At 45.5% G+C, this 18,064-nt stretch overlaps 2 protein-coding genes across 2 annotated transcripts in view; one reads left to right on the forward strand and one right to left on the reverse strand.

The window, feature by feature from the left end:
* LOC118106630 (collagen alpha-1(I) chain) overlaps positions 1–3,034 on the reverse strand; it is a 688,934-nt gene extending 685,900 nt beyond the window's left edge. The window contains 1 exon segment of the mRNA XM_047339634.1: positions 2,864–3,034. Within this exon segment, the coding sequence (XP_047195590.1) occupies positions 2,864–2,947 (84 nt within the window). The 5' untranslated portion in view covers positions 2,948–3,034.
* Positions 3,035–4,141: 1,107 nt separating this feature from the next.
* The window catches only part of col4a4 (collagen, type IV, alpha 4), a 28,714-nt gene continuing 14,791 nt past the window's right edge, over positions 4,142–18,064 (forward strand). The window contains exons 1-11 of the mRNA XM_035154068.2: positions 4,142–4,237; positions 5,911–6,066; positions 6,185–6,227; positions 12,022–12,093; positions 16,310–16,444; positions 16,628–16,672; positions 16,759–16,875; positions 17,040–17,108; positions 17,622–17,657; positions 17,737–17,799; positions 17,949–17,984. Coding sequence (XP_035009959.1) covers positions 6,026–6,066; positions 6,185–6,227; positions 12,022–12,093; positions 16,310–16,444; positions 16,628–16,672; positions 16,759–16,875; positions 17,040–17,108; positions 17,622–17,657; positions 17,737–17,799; positions 17,949–17,984 — 657 coding nt within the window. The 5' untranslated portion in view covers positions 4,142–4,237; positions 5,911–6,025. The remainder of the gene's footprint in view (positions 4,238–5,910; positions 6,067–6,184; positions 6,228–12,021; positions 12,094–16,309; positions 16,445–16,627; positions 16,673–16,758; positions 16,876–17,039; positions 17,109–17,621; positions 17,658–17,736; positions 17,800–17,948; positions 17,985–18,064) is intronic.

Consider the following 18,064-nt stretch of genomic DNA (forward strand, 5'->3'; position numbering starts at 1 on the left):
TCTGGTCCAGACTGATGTCACACAGCAGCTGCATTGTTGTTGTTGAACGTGTTTTTATCTGTGCGACATGTTTCTGAGGATTTAACCCAAACATGTAATTGTGTCCTGCAGGTGTAACTGTGATAACCAGGCGGACAGACAGGAACATGAAGGGCTGCTGTCGTCTTATCTCCATTCCTGTCTCACATCCAACAGGACGCCATGATGGCGGGAGACGCCTGAACACGTCCTGCAGCGATGCATCGTGGTAAAAGTTCACTTTACTGTGAGTCTGAACCTTATTCAGACAAATAAAAGCTGTTTCCGTCTGCAGCAACAAAATGATCCAGAATTATTATTATTATCATCATTATTATTATTATTATTACATAACTTATGATAGATATATTCAAGTATCACTATTATTATTGTGTATATTGTTTGTTTTTTGCTTTGACTTTTGTTACAGAGTCAAAGTTAAATTCAAGTCTGAGGTTTGTGTTCAGTTTTAATAAAGTTTTTCTGTTTGAAACCAGGATCTGACACTTTAAAAAAACTTAGTCACACACACATTGATTTTTAACATCAGAATAATAAATATTAGTGATCTGCTCATGAATTTAATAAAATGTATTTCTGTCCTGAGTTTAACAAATAAAAGTGTTTCTTATCACAATCACCCAGAAATAATTGAAATAAATATCAGATCAAAAGAGCAGTGACACAGAGACTCCAGCAGGGGGCTCAGTGTCTCTTCAAATGTGACACTTTTCTGCAGGTTCAGGTTTTAACATCACGCAGAATAAACTTAAACTGTTTCAGTATGACATCAGAGTGTGATGAGATAATTTAAGAGATGTGTGTGAGTGTGTTTGTGTGTTTCTATGTGTGTGTTTCTGTGTGTATGTGTGTGTGTGTGTGTGTGTGTGTGTGTGTGTGTGTGTGTGTGTGTGTGTGTCTGTGTGTATACATACACTGGGTGATGTGTATGTGTGTGTGCGTGTGCGTGTGCGTGCGTGTGTGTGTGTGTGTGTGTGTGTGTGTGTCTGTGTGTGTACATACACTGGGTGATGTGTGTGTGTGTGTGTGTGTGTGTGTGTGTGTGTGTGTGTGTGTGTGTGTGTGTGTGTGTGTGTGTGTGTGTGTGTGTGTGTGTCTGTGTCTGTGTGTGTGTGTCACAGTAATAACAGCAGCTCAGGACAAAAGGCTGAAAACAGATGAACTAAAACAACAGATGAAAGGACAGATGAAAGGACAGATGAAAGGACAGCTCCTAACCCGACAGCAGCAGTTCTCACACAGAAAAACGTTTTCATCACTGAGACTCAGAATCTTTGATCTCACTTTATTTACAACAACAAGCCTCTGTAAACAAACACACTGAAACTGCTGAGTAACTGTAACTGAGTAACTGTAGTTGTGTAACTGTAGTTGTGTAACTGTAGTTGTGTAACTGTAGTTGAGTAGCTGTAGCTGTGTCCTCCTCCCCCTCAGTCTGTAGTCAGACAGGTTTTATTTCCTGTCTGACATTCTTCCTACATTCTTTTCAAGAGGGGGTCTCATGTTGTGACTAAAAGCAGAAGAGACAGGAAACAACAAACAAGTGATGTAAACAAACTTAACACACACGATGTGTCTCACTGCTCTGAACACTTCTACTTCTGTAACAACTTAACAAAAGTGATGCCATAGTGTCTTCTCTATCGCCCCCTGGTGTCTGGCTGCAGTACAGGTCATAAACCCTCCTCCATGTTAGCAGATGGGACATGAACCAAACTAAATAATCCAAGTAGACGTTAAATAAATGTTTGTCAAAGATGTTTTGTTTCTGTCGTTTCAGCTCGTTCTCATCTCACTGATGTTTGTTCAAGTGTTTGTGATCAGTTTGGATTGAATCAGTTATTTGATGATATAGAAACAGACGGAGACGTCATGATTGACAGCTGAGACTGACTCCTGATTTGTTGGGAACGTGTGTGGGCGGAATCTCGGTACCACGGCTCCACTCCAGGAGTTAATGACATCATCACCACAAGATGGCAGCGTTTGTATCTGAGATATTTCAGCTTCATTTCTGGAGGAAGTGGAGACGAGTCGTCTGTGACACTTTGATCAGGTAATGATGTCATATTTCAAACACAGACAATAACCTTTGATCTTTGTTCCGTCCACGTTCATGTTCTTGATCAAACTCTGACATGTTTCCAATAATTCTAAATCTTAGTTACTGGTTGCATTGGCTGTTGCTATGGTTAGTTTCCAGCCTCTAAATCAGAGACTTGTGTAAACTGGTCTCGTTTTTGGGTGAAAACTCTGGGGTTGTGTTTTAGTCTGAACAGAAACTGAGACTTTGAGGCAGACGCCCACGTTCTCGTCCTGATTGGTTCTTATCAGTCACATGACTCGACTACGAGCGGTGAATATAAAGCTTCGCTTACACTTCAAGTGAAATCGCTGCTCTCAGAAAACTCTGTTGAAAACTTTCTACAGTTTGTGAGACTTTGCTGTTAAAAAAAAAAAAAATGGACAAACACAAAGTTCACACACATCTGTCTGTTACCATGACAACACACACACACACACACACACACACACACACACACACACACACACACACACACACACACACACACTGAACCACGAATTAAAAATCAATATTAATCATTTCAAAATAAAATCCCCTTCAGATTTAAGAAACTTAATTTTAAATCTAAACACTTTGCAGGTGTGTGTGTGTGTGTGTGTGTGTGTGTGTGTGTGTGTGTGTGTGTGTGTGTGTGTGTGTGTGTGTGTGTCTGTGTGTGTGTGTGTGTGTGTCTGTCTGTGTGTGTGTGTGTCTGTCTGTGTGTGTCTGTGTGTGTGTGTCTGTCTGTGTGTGTCTCACCCTGTGTCCAGGAGCACCGCAGCAGCAGAGAAGCAGAAGCAGCAGCGGGACGATGCTCCGCCTCAGGCCGCCTGGAGGCTCCATACCTCCGGACACACAGCTGCAGAGTCTCGGCCTCATCACACCCGCTCGGCTCGGCTCGGCTCGGGATGGACTGCACTCCTCGGGGGGGGGTCTGTGCAGTATCCCGCAACATCCACTACACACACTTCCGGTCTTGCTCTGAAAAATAAAAGCCCCAAAACACGGATCTGATCAAACTGTTAATGACTCATGTTAGTTTAATATATAAGAACAGTGGAAAGTAATGAGACTGATTTAGTTAATAAATAAATTAGTATCTGAAGTACTAAATTATATATTTATTGATTTGTTGCACATAGGAAAATAAAAACAATAAGTTTTAATTCAATACCCTGAGATGAATCATATCAAATATATTTTACTGACAATAACAATTATAATGTTGGACTTTTACTTAAGTAAAGTATCTGAATACTGTGAATAAATATATATTGATAAGGTAAAATGATGAAATGTTTTTCAAATGTTGTTTTTCTTAAATATTTTCAGGTAAATATGATAAAACTCTAATGAAGTCTGATCTAATAATGAACAAGTCACACAACAACACACATGGAGCCTTCACAGAGGAACATGAAGAACCTCCGTTCACGCTGAATCTTTAGTTCCTGTGTAGTAAAGTCAAGTTTCACTTTAGTTCAACAATATAATACAAATTTAAACTTGGTTCACATTGAATTGTTGATAATACAGTATTTAGTTTTGTTCAACAGTGAGTAAAGTTTTCAGATTATTTGATTTTGAGAAAGTAAAAAAATACAAAGATATACAAATATGAAATGTGTGAATTCAAACAAGATGAGAAGAATAACGTGGCAGGAAACGTGTGTTCGTAGTATTTCCTGACTCTTGAGGGTTGAGGATGTCACACCTTGCCAAAGCCCTATGAGACAGATTGTGCTTTGTGAATTTAGGCTATAAAAATAAAATTTGATTGTAAACTAAAGAAATTGATTAAAGTGTAGAACAACACATAGTTATATATAGTAATAAACAGTGAAACACAGTCATATAAAGTAATAAACCGTAATAAACTGTATTTTAGAGTGGTGTTAGGGTTATTCAATATTTTAGATCTCCATGATTTCAAAGTTTTTTATTAATGATAATAAACTTCCATTAGTCTCTTCAGGGGCTTTTATTTTGAAGGGCGGTCGCTGCGGGCCGGAAGTGTTGGTATGCGTGGCTGCAGGTTATTGCGGTGTGTGAACGCGCAGCTCTGTGTGTGACAAGCTGCGGCTCGTGCTCCAGAATCAAACTTTTCACGCGGACCGAGCGCGAGACCTTCAGGTAAGACTCACCTGAGCTGTGACGTGTGAATCCGGTGCTCATTAACCGTGAATTAACCGTTAACTGTGTCTTCATGACGTCGACGGGTCGATTCCGTCACTTGATGAATGAGCCGCTGATGAAGCTGAGGAGGAGAGTGGAGAAGTAACGGAGTGGAGAAGTAACGGAGTACTTTTACTCAACTACTCGAATGCAGACTGGACTCTGAGATGATGACGTCAGACTCTCACTTGTTTTGTTGTTTAACGTGAAGACAAATTAGTTTTAATTCAAACCGCAAAGTAACCGAGTAAATGTCAAGTAAAACAAATACAAGTACTCAAAGGCTGTAGAGTAATGGAGTAAAAGTAAATAAATGTACTTTAGGGTTGTAGAGTAATAGAGTGAAAGTTAAGAGTCAGAGCATAAATAATACCCATGTTGACTAAAAGTACTTTTAAGGTTGTAGAATATGGAGTAAAAGTATACAGTCATAATATATAAAAAAAATGTAAGGTAAAGTAGTAGGCCCTGCCTCTCTCCCATTGGCTGATGTACTCAGTGGACGCACTGAGGTCGTATTCCTCCAGTTTCTGTGAACATATTTCTAGATAAAAATGTCTCCAGATTCAGACAAGGTCGCTGTGACCTTTGACCTTTTACCACCAAATTCTATTTCGGTCATCGTTCAGTCTAAGTGTATGTTTGTGCCTCATGTAATGAAATTCCGATAATCCTGATATATTGTGTTCACAACAACCAAAGGTCGTGTGACTTTGACCTTCGTCCACCAAATTCTAATCAGTTCATCCTTCAGTTTAAGTTAATATTTGTAAATTTGAAGAAATTCCCTCAAGGCGTTCTTGGGATATCGCGTTCACAGGAGTGGGACAGACGCACAGACAAACTGAAAACATAATGTCACTGGTGCGCAGACAATAAAACAATAAAAACAATGTTTGTGTCACGAAGTGCACGAGAAAATAGAGCGAGGATCCAGAACCAAATCAAGAGAAATCGAACAGTTGAACCACTGACGAGAAACTGAAAACAGGTGTGTCAGTGCGCAGAACTGACACACTGGGGACGCTGGGGACACCTGGTGGCTGAAGGAGGAATAACAGAAAGTTCTGGAGGTGATGAGGAGAGGAACCATGATAGTACCGAGTAGAGAACCACAACATTTTTGAGGACAGCGACTGGTGATGCTGCTGGTGGAGCAGTGGTTTTCATGTCTCTGTGCCAGCGACACCCAGTGGCAGGAGGTGTAATGTTTTCAGGTTGTCTGTCTGTCCCATTCTGTGAACACCGTATCTCAACAATCATCTGGTCACTGTGAACTCACTAAACGTGTTTGTCATGAATCGTAAATCTGTGACGAGTTGTCACTCAAAGATGAACTGATTATATTTCAGAGGTCCCAGTGAGCAAAATGCATGAAGACTCAAACTGCAGAGTTTGGTGGAGTCACAGAACCAGAGGACGGTAGTTCTAGTTTCTCTCAGTGTCTTTGTGTCTTTGTCACTTGATGTCATCAACACTTTCACTAAAGACTCAGTAGAAACTTCTCATGTGAAGTTTGTTCATGTCAGTTCACTTTATTTAAGGAGATGGAAACACATGACGAAGCTTCCGATTCCTTCTCCTCAGAGGATGAACTCTATGTCTTCAGTTTGTCTCTTTTGTCTCTGCAGGACGACCACTGGCGCTGCAGCATCGGGACGTCCTCATTGGCTGAAATACAGCCAGAGGTGGAGTCAGAGTGAGGGCTGTGTCGTGGGCGGGACTTCCTCCGAGCGAGGGGACGAGATGCTGCCTACTTCCTGCTGCGCCCCCTTCACCTGGCTCTGGTGAATTCAAAAAACCAACACGTCTGTTAAACATGTTAACGTATAAATAAACATGTTAACGTATCAATAAACATGTTAACTCATAATTAATCATCCTCTTCATCATCCCCACCTTCAGCTGCCTCCTGATGATCCTGACCGCTCCCCCAGCCGCTCTTGGAGTAAGTTCATCTCTCTCTCTTTTTCATGGGCTGATGTTATTCCTCCACTCCCTTGACGCCAAGTGGCCGGGAGCGGTATGATTTCAGGTTGTCGATCCGTTTATCCCATTCTTATCAAAACAATATCTCAAGACCACATTGAGGGAATTTCTTCAAACTTGCTATAACTGTTCAGTTATACCACGTCGTCTGTGGATGAGGCAGAGCTTCATCCCTGAGGTCGCTGAAGTAAAGTTGCTCCCCGGTGGGTAGCGTCAGGTTCGGATGAGCTTCTCCCTGAGATGCTGAAGGTTCCGGACATTGTCCTCATGAAAATCGGGAACAGTTCCTGTGGAAGATCACATTTTGTAAAAGGCAAACTGCTCGAACTGTCGGGTATCACGCTCCTCAGCCGTCCTGAGAAGGTCTACTGCAGGGTCCTGGAAAGGAGGTCTGGCCGACTCAAAGATGAACTGATGAGATTTTGTTGGTCGAAGGTCAATGTCGCTGTGACCTCACAAAACACACTTCTTACCTTGTGAACAGGCACATCTCCCGGGAATCTTTTCAATTTCTGTGATATCTCAAGTGTCCCTTTCGAGAATTTCTTCAAATTTTGACCAGTTGTCCCTTGTCCCCAAAGATGAACGCTTTAGATTTCAGTGGTCAAAGATCACAGTGACCTCATATTAGTCTGAAAAAAGTATGTGGACTGAAACTGCACTGGTTGGTGGAGGTCAACGACCACAGGACGGTGATTCTAGTTGTGAATGGTTTAAAGTGTTCTATGTGCTGCTGATGTACTTTGGGTTCACTATGTTGTTTCTGGAGAACCATAGGTTCTCTGGTGTGTCTCTGTTCCTTGTGTCCCACAGGGATCAGACCTGGTTTCCTCAGGTCTTCTGTTGATTTACAGAGATCAGTGATGGAGGGATGAGATGTCCCTGCACGGTTGTAGAAAGTTTGTCTTCTTGTCTAGACTTTTCTCTCTGTCCCACCGGGGTCATCGGGTTCAGTCTGTCTGTGAACAGCCAATCAGCTTCCCTGCTGTCTGCTCGGCCAACCAGTGGCAGCATACTCTCGCGGATAGAGGGATGGTGGGAGAAAAGGGGATTAATGGACGACAGTGGGAGATGGTGGGAATGCAGATGGATGAAGGACAGAGGATGGAGGGAGGATGGACGGAGGATGGGAGGAGATGGAGGATGCGTGAGGGCAGACGGGGACAGGGAGGGAGGACAGATGATGGAGGGAGGACGATGATGGAGGGAGGATGGATGGATGGAGGATGCGTGAGGGCAGATGGGGACAGGGTGGCGAGGACAGATGATGGAGGGAGGATGGACAGAGGATGGAGGGAGGATGGATGGATGGATGGAGGATGGATGGATGGAGGATGCGTGAGGGCAGATGGGGACAGGGTGGCGAGGACAGATGATGGAGGGAGGACAGATGATGGAGGGAGGATGGATGGATGGATGGAGGATGGATGGATGGAGGATGCGTGAGGGCAGATGGGGACAGGGTGGCGAGGACAGATGATGGAGGGAGGATAGATGATGGAGGGAGGATGGATGGATGGAGGGAGGATGGATGGATGGAGGATGCGTGAGGGCAGATGGGGACAGGGTGGTGAGGACAGATGATGGAGGGAGGATGGACAGATGATGGAGGGAGGATGGGAGGATGGACAGAGGATGGAGGAGGAGGATGCGTGAGGGCAGACGGGGACAGGGTGGTGAGGACAGATGATGGAGGGAGGATGGACAGATGATGGAGGAGGATGGGATGGAGGGAGGATGGACAGAGGATGGAGGGATGGGATGATGGAGGGAGGATGGACAGAGGAGGACAGAGGATGGAGGAGGATGGACAGAGGATGGAGGGAGGATGGACAGAGGATGGAGAGGATGGAGGAGGATGGACAGAGGATGGAGGGAGGATGGAGGGAGGAGACAGAGGATGGAGGGAGGATGGACAGAGGATGGGAGGGAGGATGACAGAGGATGGAGGGAGGATGGACAGAGGATGGAGGAGAAGGATGGACAGAGGATGGAGGGAGGATGGACAGAGGATGGAGGGAGGATGGACAGAGGATGGAGGGAGGATGGACAGAGGATGGAGGGAGGATGGACAGAGGATGGAGGGAGGATGGACAGAGGATGGACAGAGGATGGACAGAGGATGGATGGATGGAGGATGCGTGAGGGCAGACGGGGACAGGGTGGCGAGGACAGATGATGGAGGGAGGATGGTGCGAGCGCAGACTTTCAGAACAAAGTGGTGACAGCAGATGGAGCGATAGCCACATTCCTGCTGCTGATAGCCACGCCTGACTGATAACCTCGTTGACACAACGCTGCAGGAATGTGGCTGCTACACAAACACCACCGCGCTCTGGGAAAGTCACCGTCTGGGGCCCAGAGAAATCAAAACACCCAGTGCACCAACAGGGAGCATCAGCGTCTGAGGGGACAGGTCCCTCCTGACACAGCTTCACCGAGGCACTGCTCACTTACTCTGCTCCGGTCAGAGGAACTATTCTCCATTAGCATTAAAAGTCCCAAAGTTTTATTCAAGTGATTTTACAATGAAATACACAAATCATCTGCATAGAGACAGAGTATTAAGAGAAGATGTTAAAGTAAATGGCATTATTATAATAATAATAATAATTATTATTATTATTATTATTGATAGACTTGATAGTTTAACTATCAAGTCTTTTTTGTGACAGATAATTTGACCTTTGACCCTCCGTGTTTTTTTTAATACAGTCTTTCAACACATGTTTAATTATATGATGAAAAAAGGAACACACACACAAACACACACACACACACAAACACACACACAAACACACAAACACACACACACACACACACACACACAAACACACACACACACAAACACACACAAACACACACACACACACACACACACACACACACACAAACACACACACACACACACACACACACACACACACACACACACACACACTCACAAACACACTCGTCAGCTCTGAGAATCTCAGAGATCTTTTCCCTGCAGCGTGTTTACATTCCTCATCGTCTGAAAACAGAGAAGCTGCTTCTGCTGCTGTCTGCTCCTTCACTGCTCCTTCACTGCTCCTTCACTGCTCCTTCACTGCTCCTTCACTGCTCCATCACTGCTCCTTCACTGCTCCTTCACTGCTCCTTCACTGCTCCATCACTGCTCCTTCACTGCTCCATCACTGCTCCTTCACTGCTCCTTCACTGCTCCATCACTGCTCCTTCACTGCTCCATCACTGCTCCTTCACTGCTCCTTCACTGCTCCATCACTGCTCCTTCACTGCTCCATCACTGCTCCTTCACTGCTCCTTCACTGCTCCATCACTGCTCCTTCACTGCTCCTTCACTGCTCCTTCACTGCTCCTTCACTGCTCCTTCACTGCTCCTTCACTGCTCCATCACTGCTCCTTCACTGCTCCTTCACTGCTCCTTCACTGCTCCTTCACTGCTCCTTCACTGCTCCATCACTGCTCCTTCACTGCTCCTTCACTGCTCCTTCACTGTTCCATCACTGCTCCTTCACTGCTCCATCACTGCTCCATCACTGCTCCTTCACTGCTCCATCACTGCTCCATCACTGCTCTTCCACTGCTCCTTCACTGCTCCATCACTGCTCCTCACTGCTCCTTCACTGCTCCATCACTGCTCCTTCACTGCTCCGTCACCGTCTCCACTGCTCCTTCACTGCTCCTTCACAGCTCCTTCACTGCTCCTTCACTGCTCCATCACTGCTCCTTCACTGCTCCTTCACTGCTCCATCACTGCTCCTTCACTGCTCCATCATCACTCCTTCACTGCTCCATCACTGCTCCATCACTGCTCCGTCACTGCTCCTTCACTGCTCCTTCACAGCTCCTTCACTGCTCCATCACTGTTCCTTCACTGCTCCATCACTGCTCCTTCACTGCTCCTTCACTGCTCCTTCACTGCTCTACTGCTCCTTCACAGCTCCATCACTGCTCCATCACTGCTCCTTCACTGCTCCATCACTGCTCCATCACTGCTCCATCACTGCTCCTTCACTGCTCCATCACTGCTCCATCACTGCTCCTTCACTGCTCCTCACTGCTCCTCATCACTGCTCCTTCACTGCTCCATCACTTTAGCTCCTTCACTGCTCCTTCACTGCTCCATCACTGCTCCTTCACTGCTCCTTCACTGCTCCTTCACTGCTCCTTCACTGCTCCTTCACTGCTCCATCACTGCTCCTTCACTACTCCTTCACTGCTCCATCACTGCTCCTTCACTGCTCCATCACTGCTCCTTCACTGCTCCTTCACTGCTCCTTCACTGCTCCTTCACTGCTCCATCACTGCTCCTTCACTCGCTCCATCACTGCTCCTTCACTACTCCTTCACTGCTCCTTCACTGCTCCATCACTGCTCCTTCACTGCTCCATCACTGCTCCTTCACTGCTCCTTCACTGCTCCATCACTGCTCCTTCACAGCTCCTTCACTGCTCCTTCACTGCTCCTTCACAGCTCCATCACTGCTCCTTCACAGCTCCATCACTGCTCCTTCACAGCTCCTTCACTGCTCCTTCACTACTCCTTCACAGCTCCATCACTGCTCCTTCACTGCTCCTTCACTGCTCTCACTGCTCCCCCTTTCACCATCACTGCTCCTTCACTGCTCCATCACTGCTCCTTCACTGCTCCTTCACTGCTCCTTACAGCTCCATCACTTTCCTTCACTGCCCATCACTGCTCCTTCCAGCTCCTTCACTGCTCCTTCACTGCTCCTTCACAGCTCCATCACTGCTCCTTCACTGCTCCATCACTGCTCCTTCACAGCTCCTTCACTGCTCCTTCACTACTCATTAGCTCCTTCACTGCTCCTTCACTCATTGCTTCCTTCACTGCTCCTTCACTGCTCCATCACAGCACTTCATTTTCCATCACTGCTCCTTCATACTCATCCTTTCTCCTTCACTGCTCCATCACTGCTCCTTCACTGCTCCATCACCACTCCTTCACTGCTCCTTCTGCTCCTTCACTACTCCTTCCTGCTCCATCACTGCTCCTTCACAGCTCCTTCACTGCTCCTTCACTGCTCCATCACTGCTCCTTCACAGCTCCTTCACTGCTCCTTCACTGCTCCATCACTACTCTCTGCTCCATCACTGCTCCTTCACTGCTCCATCACTGCTCCTTCACAGCTCCTTCACTGCTCCATCACTGCTCCTTCACTGCTCATCACTGCTCCATCACTACTCCTTCACTGCTCCATCATACTTCACTGCTCCTTCACTCCTCCATCACTGCTCCTTCACTGCTCCTTCACTGCTCTTCACTGCTCCATCACTGTCCTTCACTGCTCCATCACAGCTCCTTCACTGCTCCATCACTGCTCCTTCACAGCTCCTTTCTCCATCCTGCTCCTTCACTGCTCCTTCACTTCCATCATTTCTCCTTCACTGCTCCATCACTGCTCCATCACTGCTCCTTCACTGCTCCTTCACTGCTCCTTCACTGCTCCATCACTGCTCCTTCACTGCTCCATCACTGCTCCTTCACTGCTCCTTCACTGCTCCATCACTGCTCCTTCACTGCTCCATCACTCACTGCTCCTTCACTGCTCCTTCACTGCTCCATCACTGCTCCTTCACTGCTCCATCACTGCTCCTTCACTGCTCCATAAAGGTTTCTTGGTACATGACTCCACCTGAGAACCTGATCACACCTGCTCGGTGTCAGTCATCCAAGTGTGATGTCACAGGAATGATGAAATGATGCTTGTGTTTTGTCTTGGTTTCCAGGGCGACCAGTCAGAGCCGTGCGCTGGGCGGGACTGTTCCACCTGCAAGTGTTTTCCAGCCAAAGGAGCGAGGGTGAGACTCAGCGCAGCGACCAATCAGAGCTCAGCTGCAGCATGACATCATCACAGCTGCAGACAGTTTCCTCTATTAACAGACCTGTGACCCCTTCACTGTCGACTCGTAAAACACACACTACTCTCACTCACACTCACACTCACTCTCACTCCTCTCACACTCACACTCACCTCTCACTCTCACCTCTCACACTCACTCCTCACTCTCACACTCCCACTCACTCACTCACACTCCCACACTCACTCTCACCTCACTCTCACACTCCACCTCACACTCTCCTCCCTCACCTCTCACCCTCACTCTCACTCTCACACTCACTCTCACTCACTTTCCTCACACTCCCACTCTCTCACTCTCTCCTCACTCTCACTCTCTCACTCTCACTCTCCACTCCTCACTCACACTCTCACACTCACTCCTCACTCTCACTCTCTCACTCTCACACTCTCACTCCTCTCACTCTCACACTCTCACTCTCACACTCACTCACTTTCCTCTCACCTCTCCCTCTCTCACTCTCCCTCCTCTCACTCTCTCACTCTCTCACTCTCACACACTCTCACACCTCACTCTCACTCTCACTCTCACCTCCTCACTCTCTCACTCTCTCACTCTCACTCCTCCTCCACTCCCTCCTCACTCTCTCACTCACTCTATCTCTCACTCTCACACTCACTCCACTCCCACTCACTCTCTCTCTCACTCTCACTCTCTCACTCTCCTCTCACTCTCACCTCCTCTCCTCACTCTCTCACTCACTCTCTCTCTCACTCACTCTCTCACTCACACTCTCACTCTCACACTCACTCTCACTTTCTCTCACTCTCACACTCACTCTCACTCTCACACTCACTCTCACTCTCTCACTCTCACACTCACTCTCTCACTCACTCTCTCACTCTCACTCTCACTCCTCTCACTCACTCTCACTCTCTCTCACTCACCTCTCACACTCACTCTCACTCTCACTCTCCACTCTCTCCCTCTCACTCTCTCACTCACACTCCTCCTCTCCTCTCTCACTCTCACTCACTCACTCTCCTCACTCACTCTCACTCTCACTCTCTCACTCCCCTCCTCACTCTCTCCTCCACTCACCTCACTCTCACTCACCTCCACACCTCCTCTCACTCACTCTCTCACTCACTCTCTCTCTCGCTCACTCTCTCACTCACTCTCTCACTCTCTCACTCACTCACTCTCACTCTCTCCTCACTCTCACTCTCCTCACTCTCCACTCACACTCACTCTCACTCACTCTCACTCTCTCACTCACTCTCTCACTCTCTCACTCACTCTCACTCTCTCATTCACTCTCACTCTCACTCTCTCACTCTCTCACTCACTCTCTCTCACCTCCTCTCTCTCACTCCCTCACTCTCTCACACACTCACTCACTCACTCACACTCTCACACACACACCCAACCCTGAACCTGACTCTAACACTAAAAGTCTGAACCCTCAAACAGACAAAATGTCCCCACTCTTTAGGTCTATGCTTAAAATGGTCCTCACAAATATATAAGTACAGGAACACACACGCACTCAGCAGATGTTTGTGTACATGGTGTGGTCCAGATGTTTGAACCTACATTTGTTGAATGAAGACCTTTTGTAAACTTTATCTTTATGTAATTCAGGAGCCAATCAAATGTCTCAGAAAATGTTTGTTGTGACTACAATCAGCTGATTGAGTAAAGAACAGCATTTATCAGATCATCACCAGAGAGAGAAAACCTGTGTGTGTGTGTGTGTGTGTGTGTGTGTGTGTGTGTGTGTGTGTGTGTGTGTGTGTGTGTGTACAGCTGGGGGCAGCAGACAGGCAGAGAGGATTGTGGGAAGGCGTCTGTCTCAGTGATTTCACAGATCAGTGGTTTCAGAGAAAGACGGACAGAGAGAAAGACTAACAGAGATCACAACTGTCACATCTCATCACACACACACACACACACACACACAAACACAGTCACACACACAAACACAGTCACACACACACACTAACACACACACACACACTAACACAAAATAATCATGAGTGAATGTTTACAGCAGCTGATATGAAGCATCTGAAACAGAAAAGTGTTAAAGTTGATGGAAACGTACAAAGAGACGAAAAGTCTCAAATGACTTCGGTAAATTTCGGAGCTTATAATACCAGTGTGTGTGTGTGTGTGTGTGTGTGTGTGTGTGTGTGTGTGTGTGTGTGTGTGTGTGTGTGTGTGTGTGTGTGTGTGTGTGTGTGAGAGAGAGTTTGTGTATTTTGTTGTCTCTGTTGTGTCACACCGCCCCCTGTGGTCAGATGATGACACTTCATGTCAGTTTCTCTTCTGTACTGAACAAGGTGCTTATATTTTGAAATCAGGGTTAAATTAGAACCATGATCATCACTCAGATTGGATTAGAGCTGACTGTGATTTCACTGAAGCAACAGATGCATGTTCCACATTTGTTCCAATATTTAGCTTCAGTTCAACAACATGTTCTGCAGAGGAGCTGCTGCAGCACAATGTTTTTACATATAGGCTTTGCCTTGAATACGGCCACAAATGTGACTACTTCCTTGTATAAAAGTACTCCTGTGTACTCAAATAAGTACCAGTACTATACAGTATGAAGCCTGCATCTTCCGCTCCTCCAATAAAAAACCCTTGTTAAACAAAAGAATGGATTCCGTCAACAACAGTTGTGCTTTTATTTTGAAACGCATAGAAAAAGTGTTGCTACCATTTATTTTTGTGGCATAAATTCATCAGATAAACATTAAAACATATTTAAATATCATTTTCTCTGTTTATTCTGCTGTGAATCACGATGTTTATCTGTCTATGACACAAACGTATTTACAACACTTCCCGTTTCAAAGTAAAAGCACTCCAGCGTTTCACTCCTGAATCCATTCGTTTGTTTTAACAGGGTTTTGATTGTTATCGACAGATCGGAAGATGCGTGTCTTCATACCGAGTCATTTGGTTTAGTACATGATCCGACTTGTATTGAAGGAGATGCAGTAGATCAGTCATTCCCAAAGTGTGGGCCGCGGCCCCCTGGTGGGCCGTGAAGCCACTGCAGCTGGGCCGTGAGAGGTCATCAGAAAATGAATAGATAAAAAAGTTTCAGATTTGTAAGTAAGCGTTGATTACCACCAAAAAATGTATGATTGATTTTTTTTTAAAAGTAATCATCACAGGTAATGAAACAAAGACATGAGATATAAATTCCACGTTGTTCTTATTTTATCTGACCTATATAGCAGGTGTCATTGTTTTTGCTGACCGTCACATTTACACTTGAACGCATCATTAGCGGGGGAATCACAGGTGAGGGAGAACTTTGAGCCTTAAGTAAATTCGGTTACGCCTCAAATGTGTTTTTCTTCTCCCGGATATTCTTGTTGTGCTCTGTTATACAAACAGCAAGAATATATTTTTAACAATCCACTATTTGCACTTCATGTTTTTTTTTACATTGGTTGCTTTGCAAATTGTTACGCTTAAATGTGGATGTTATTGGATTTGCACCGCATATGCCTACGTTCATATACAATTATTTTTGCTATAAAATGAATAATATTGTAGCCGAGCGTTTTGTTCTCTTATACTGTCAGGCATCAGTCCCGATGGTTATTGAATCGGGACAACACACCCGTTTATTTTCCTTCACTCTTCCAAAACTTCTCTCCCCGACAGAACCCACTTCTGTTAGAACCCCTTCAAAACAAGAGTCCCAACCAACACCCTGCTTATAACAGGAACTACACACCAACCTTCCATAATAAAGCCACTAAATAAAATAGCTTACAATATGTATGGTAATAGTTGATTCTAGACCTGTGTGTGGATCATATAGTTGTGATTAAAGGTGTGGGTGGGCCGCACAAACTTTTCAGTTTTCAAATTGGGCCGCGGCATTCTTGAGTTTGGGAATGGCTGCAGTAGATAAACCTGCAGCTCCGCCGTATAGCGGACACACAGCGCGCGTGAACAACAGACAACCGACACACAGCTGACCTGCGGGGCAAGCGCAGCCAGTGAGTCCAGAGAGTAACGGGGATCGGCAGCGAAGGTTTTAGAGATCGACCGGTAGATCGCAATCGACGGGTTTTCGACCACTGCTCTACAGCTTTGAAACAGTTTCAGTTTAAAGGTCCAACCGTCACTAACATGTTCTGACAGTGTTTATAGGCTTTTATCAACATTTACTTGTGTTCTGCAGGGTACTCCAGGTGGTCTGGGGGAACAGGGTCGTCAGGGGCCCCCAGGATTCCCGGGTCCTCAGGGGCCTCCCGGAGAAAAGGGCCAGAGAGGAGACGAGGGGCCGACAGGAGCTGCAGGCCTGAAAGGAGACGTGGTGAATAAACAGGGTTCTGCTGTAGATGGTTCTGTTTGTTCTGATTGGTCCAGTGTCAGATTTGTGCCGATGAATTCACAGCTTGTTCATTTTGTTTATTTGACGAATCACAGCTCGTCTCTCTTTGCGTAGAACAGACCGGTGCACAACTATTGACACTGCCATTGTTTGCTGTTGTTTCAGGGAAGTGTTGGTGTTCTTGGATTTCCGGGTTTAGAGGGAGTCCCGGTAAGAGTCCCCGCCCCAATCAGTCCGTCAGCTCCTCTGATTGGTCCAGTGATGTCAGACTGTGAGGTTTGTGTTTGTGTGTTCAGGGTCACCCAGGTCCTGCTGGAGGTCCAGGTTTTCCGGGTCTGGATGGATGTAATGGCACCAGAGGGCAGAGAGGCGATCCTGGACTTCCAGGAGAACAAGGACCTGATGGAGAACTGGTTAGTGAGTCAAACATTGAATTTCTTAAATTAAAGTATGTGGTAAGGTCCATACAGTGTTTCCTGTGATACTAGAAACAGAAGAAATTGTTCTTTTAGTTTTTATAAAGTAAATGAAATGTGATATTCAGTCATCACCATGGCAACTGTGTTTTGGTTTTCAGGGTTTTCCAGGACTGAAGGGATTTCCAGGAGATCCAACAGTTTACTTCATACAGTACCCTGGAGTACCTGTGAGTACCTGTGGTAGCAGTGTGATAATAGAAAATTAATTACTGATGTCATGTAAATGAAACAAGATAATATTGTGTAAATCCAATCAGTTTTGTTTCTTTTAACTGTGATGCAGTAATTATCTGATTCACACTCCAACTTAGATATTAGTTCTTGTATTGTTGTATTTTTCTAATTATATGTATCATGATTATATAGAAATACAAATATTAAGGTTTGTTTATTCTGCTTTGAGGAATGAAAAGAAATACGTCTGTTTCAAAAGGTGTAACTGTCACTGTCCACATGCTAACATGTGTCCTCTATGTTAGCATGGTTGTTGAGGAATACATCCACTAGAGGGCAGCACAGAGTTTCTGATTAAAAACAAACATTACGATGGTGGAGGTTGTTATGTGCATCCTGGCAACCGCAGAGGATATTTGGATGTTTCAATGCTTTTCATAAATTCTTGTGTGTGTGTGTGTGTGTGTGTGTGTGTGTGTGTGTGTGTGTGTGTGTGTGTGTGTCAGGGAGAGACTGGGACCAGAGGACTTACTGGACTTCAGGTGAGAACCAACAAACAAAAATCAATGTGAAACGTGAACCTGAAATATCACTGAGAGTTATAACCTGGTCCCCCCGCAGGGTGAGCAGGGACTCCCTGGACCAATTGGAGGTCTGGGTCCAGCAGGACTGGACGGGACCAACGTGAGTTGGCACAGAAACTGAAACACAACAGAAAATAAAAATAATAAATAAAATGTTTTTTCCAATTAGATGTAAAAATTAACGTTTATTATTACGTATTATTAGTAGTAGGACAGTTCATGTTGTTGTTATATACTGTGTCTGTGCAGGGTCTCCCGGGTCTGCCTGGATCCAGGGGTCCACCTGTAAGTATCATTTTCACAATATGATTGTATTGTTTTATTTTACCCTATTTTATTTTCTTAATATACACAACAGCTGCTCT

Source organism: Hippoglossus stenolepis, chromosome 4 (assembly GCF_022539355.2).
Source record: "Hippoglossus stenolepis isolate QCI-W04-F060 chromosome 4, HSTE1.2, whole genome shotgun sequence".
Classification (NCBI taxonomy): domain Eukaryota; kingdom Metazoa; phylum Chordata; class Actinopteri; order Pleuronectiformes; family Pleuronectidae; genus Hippoglossus; species Hippoglossus stenolepis.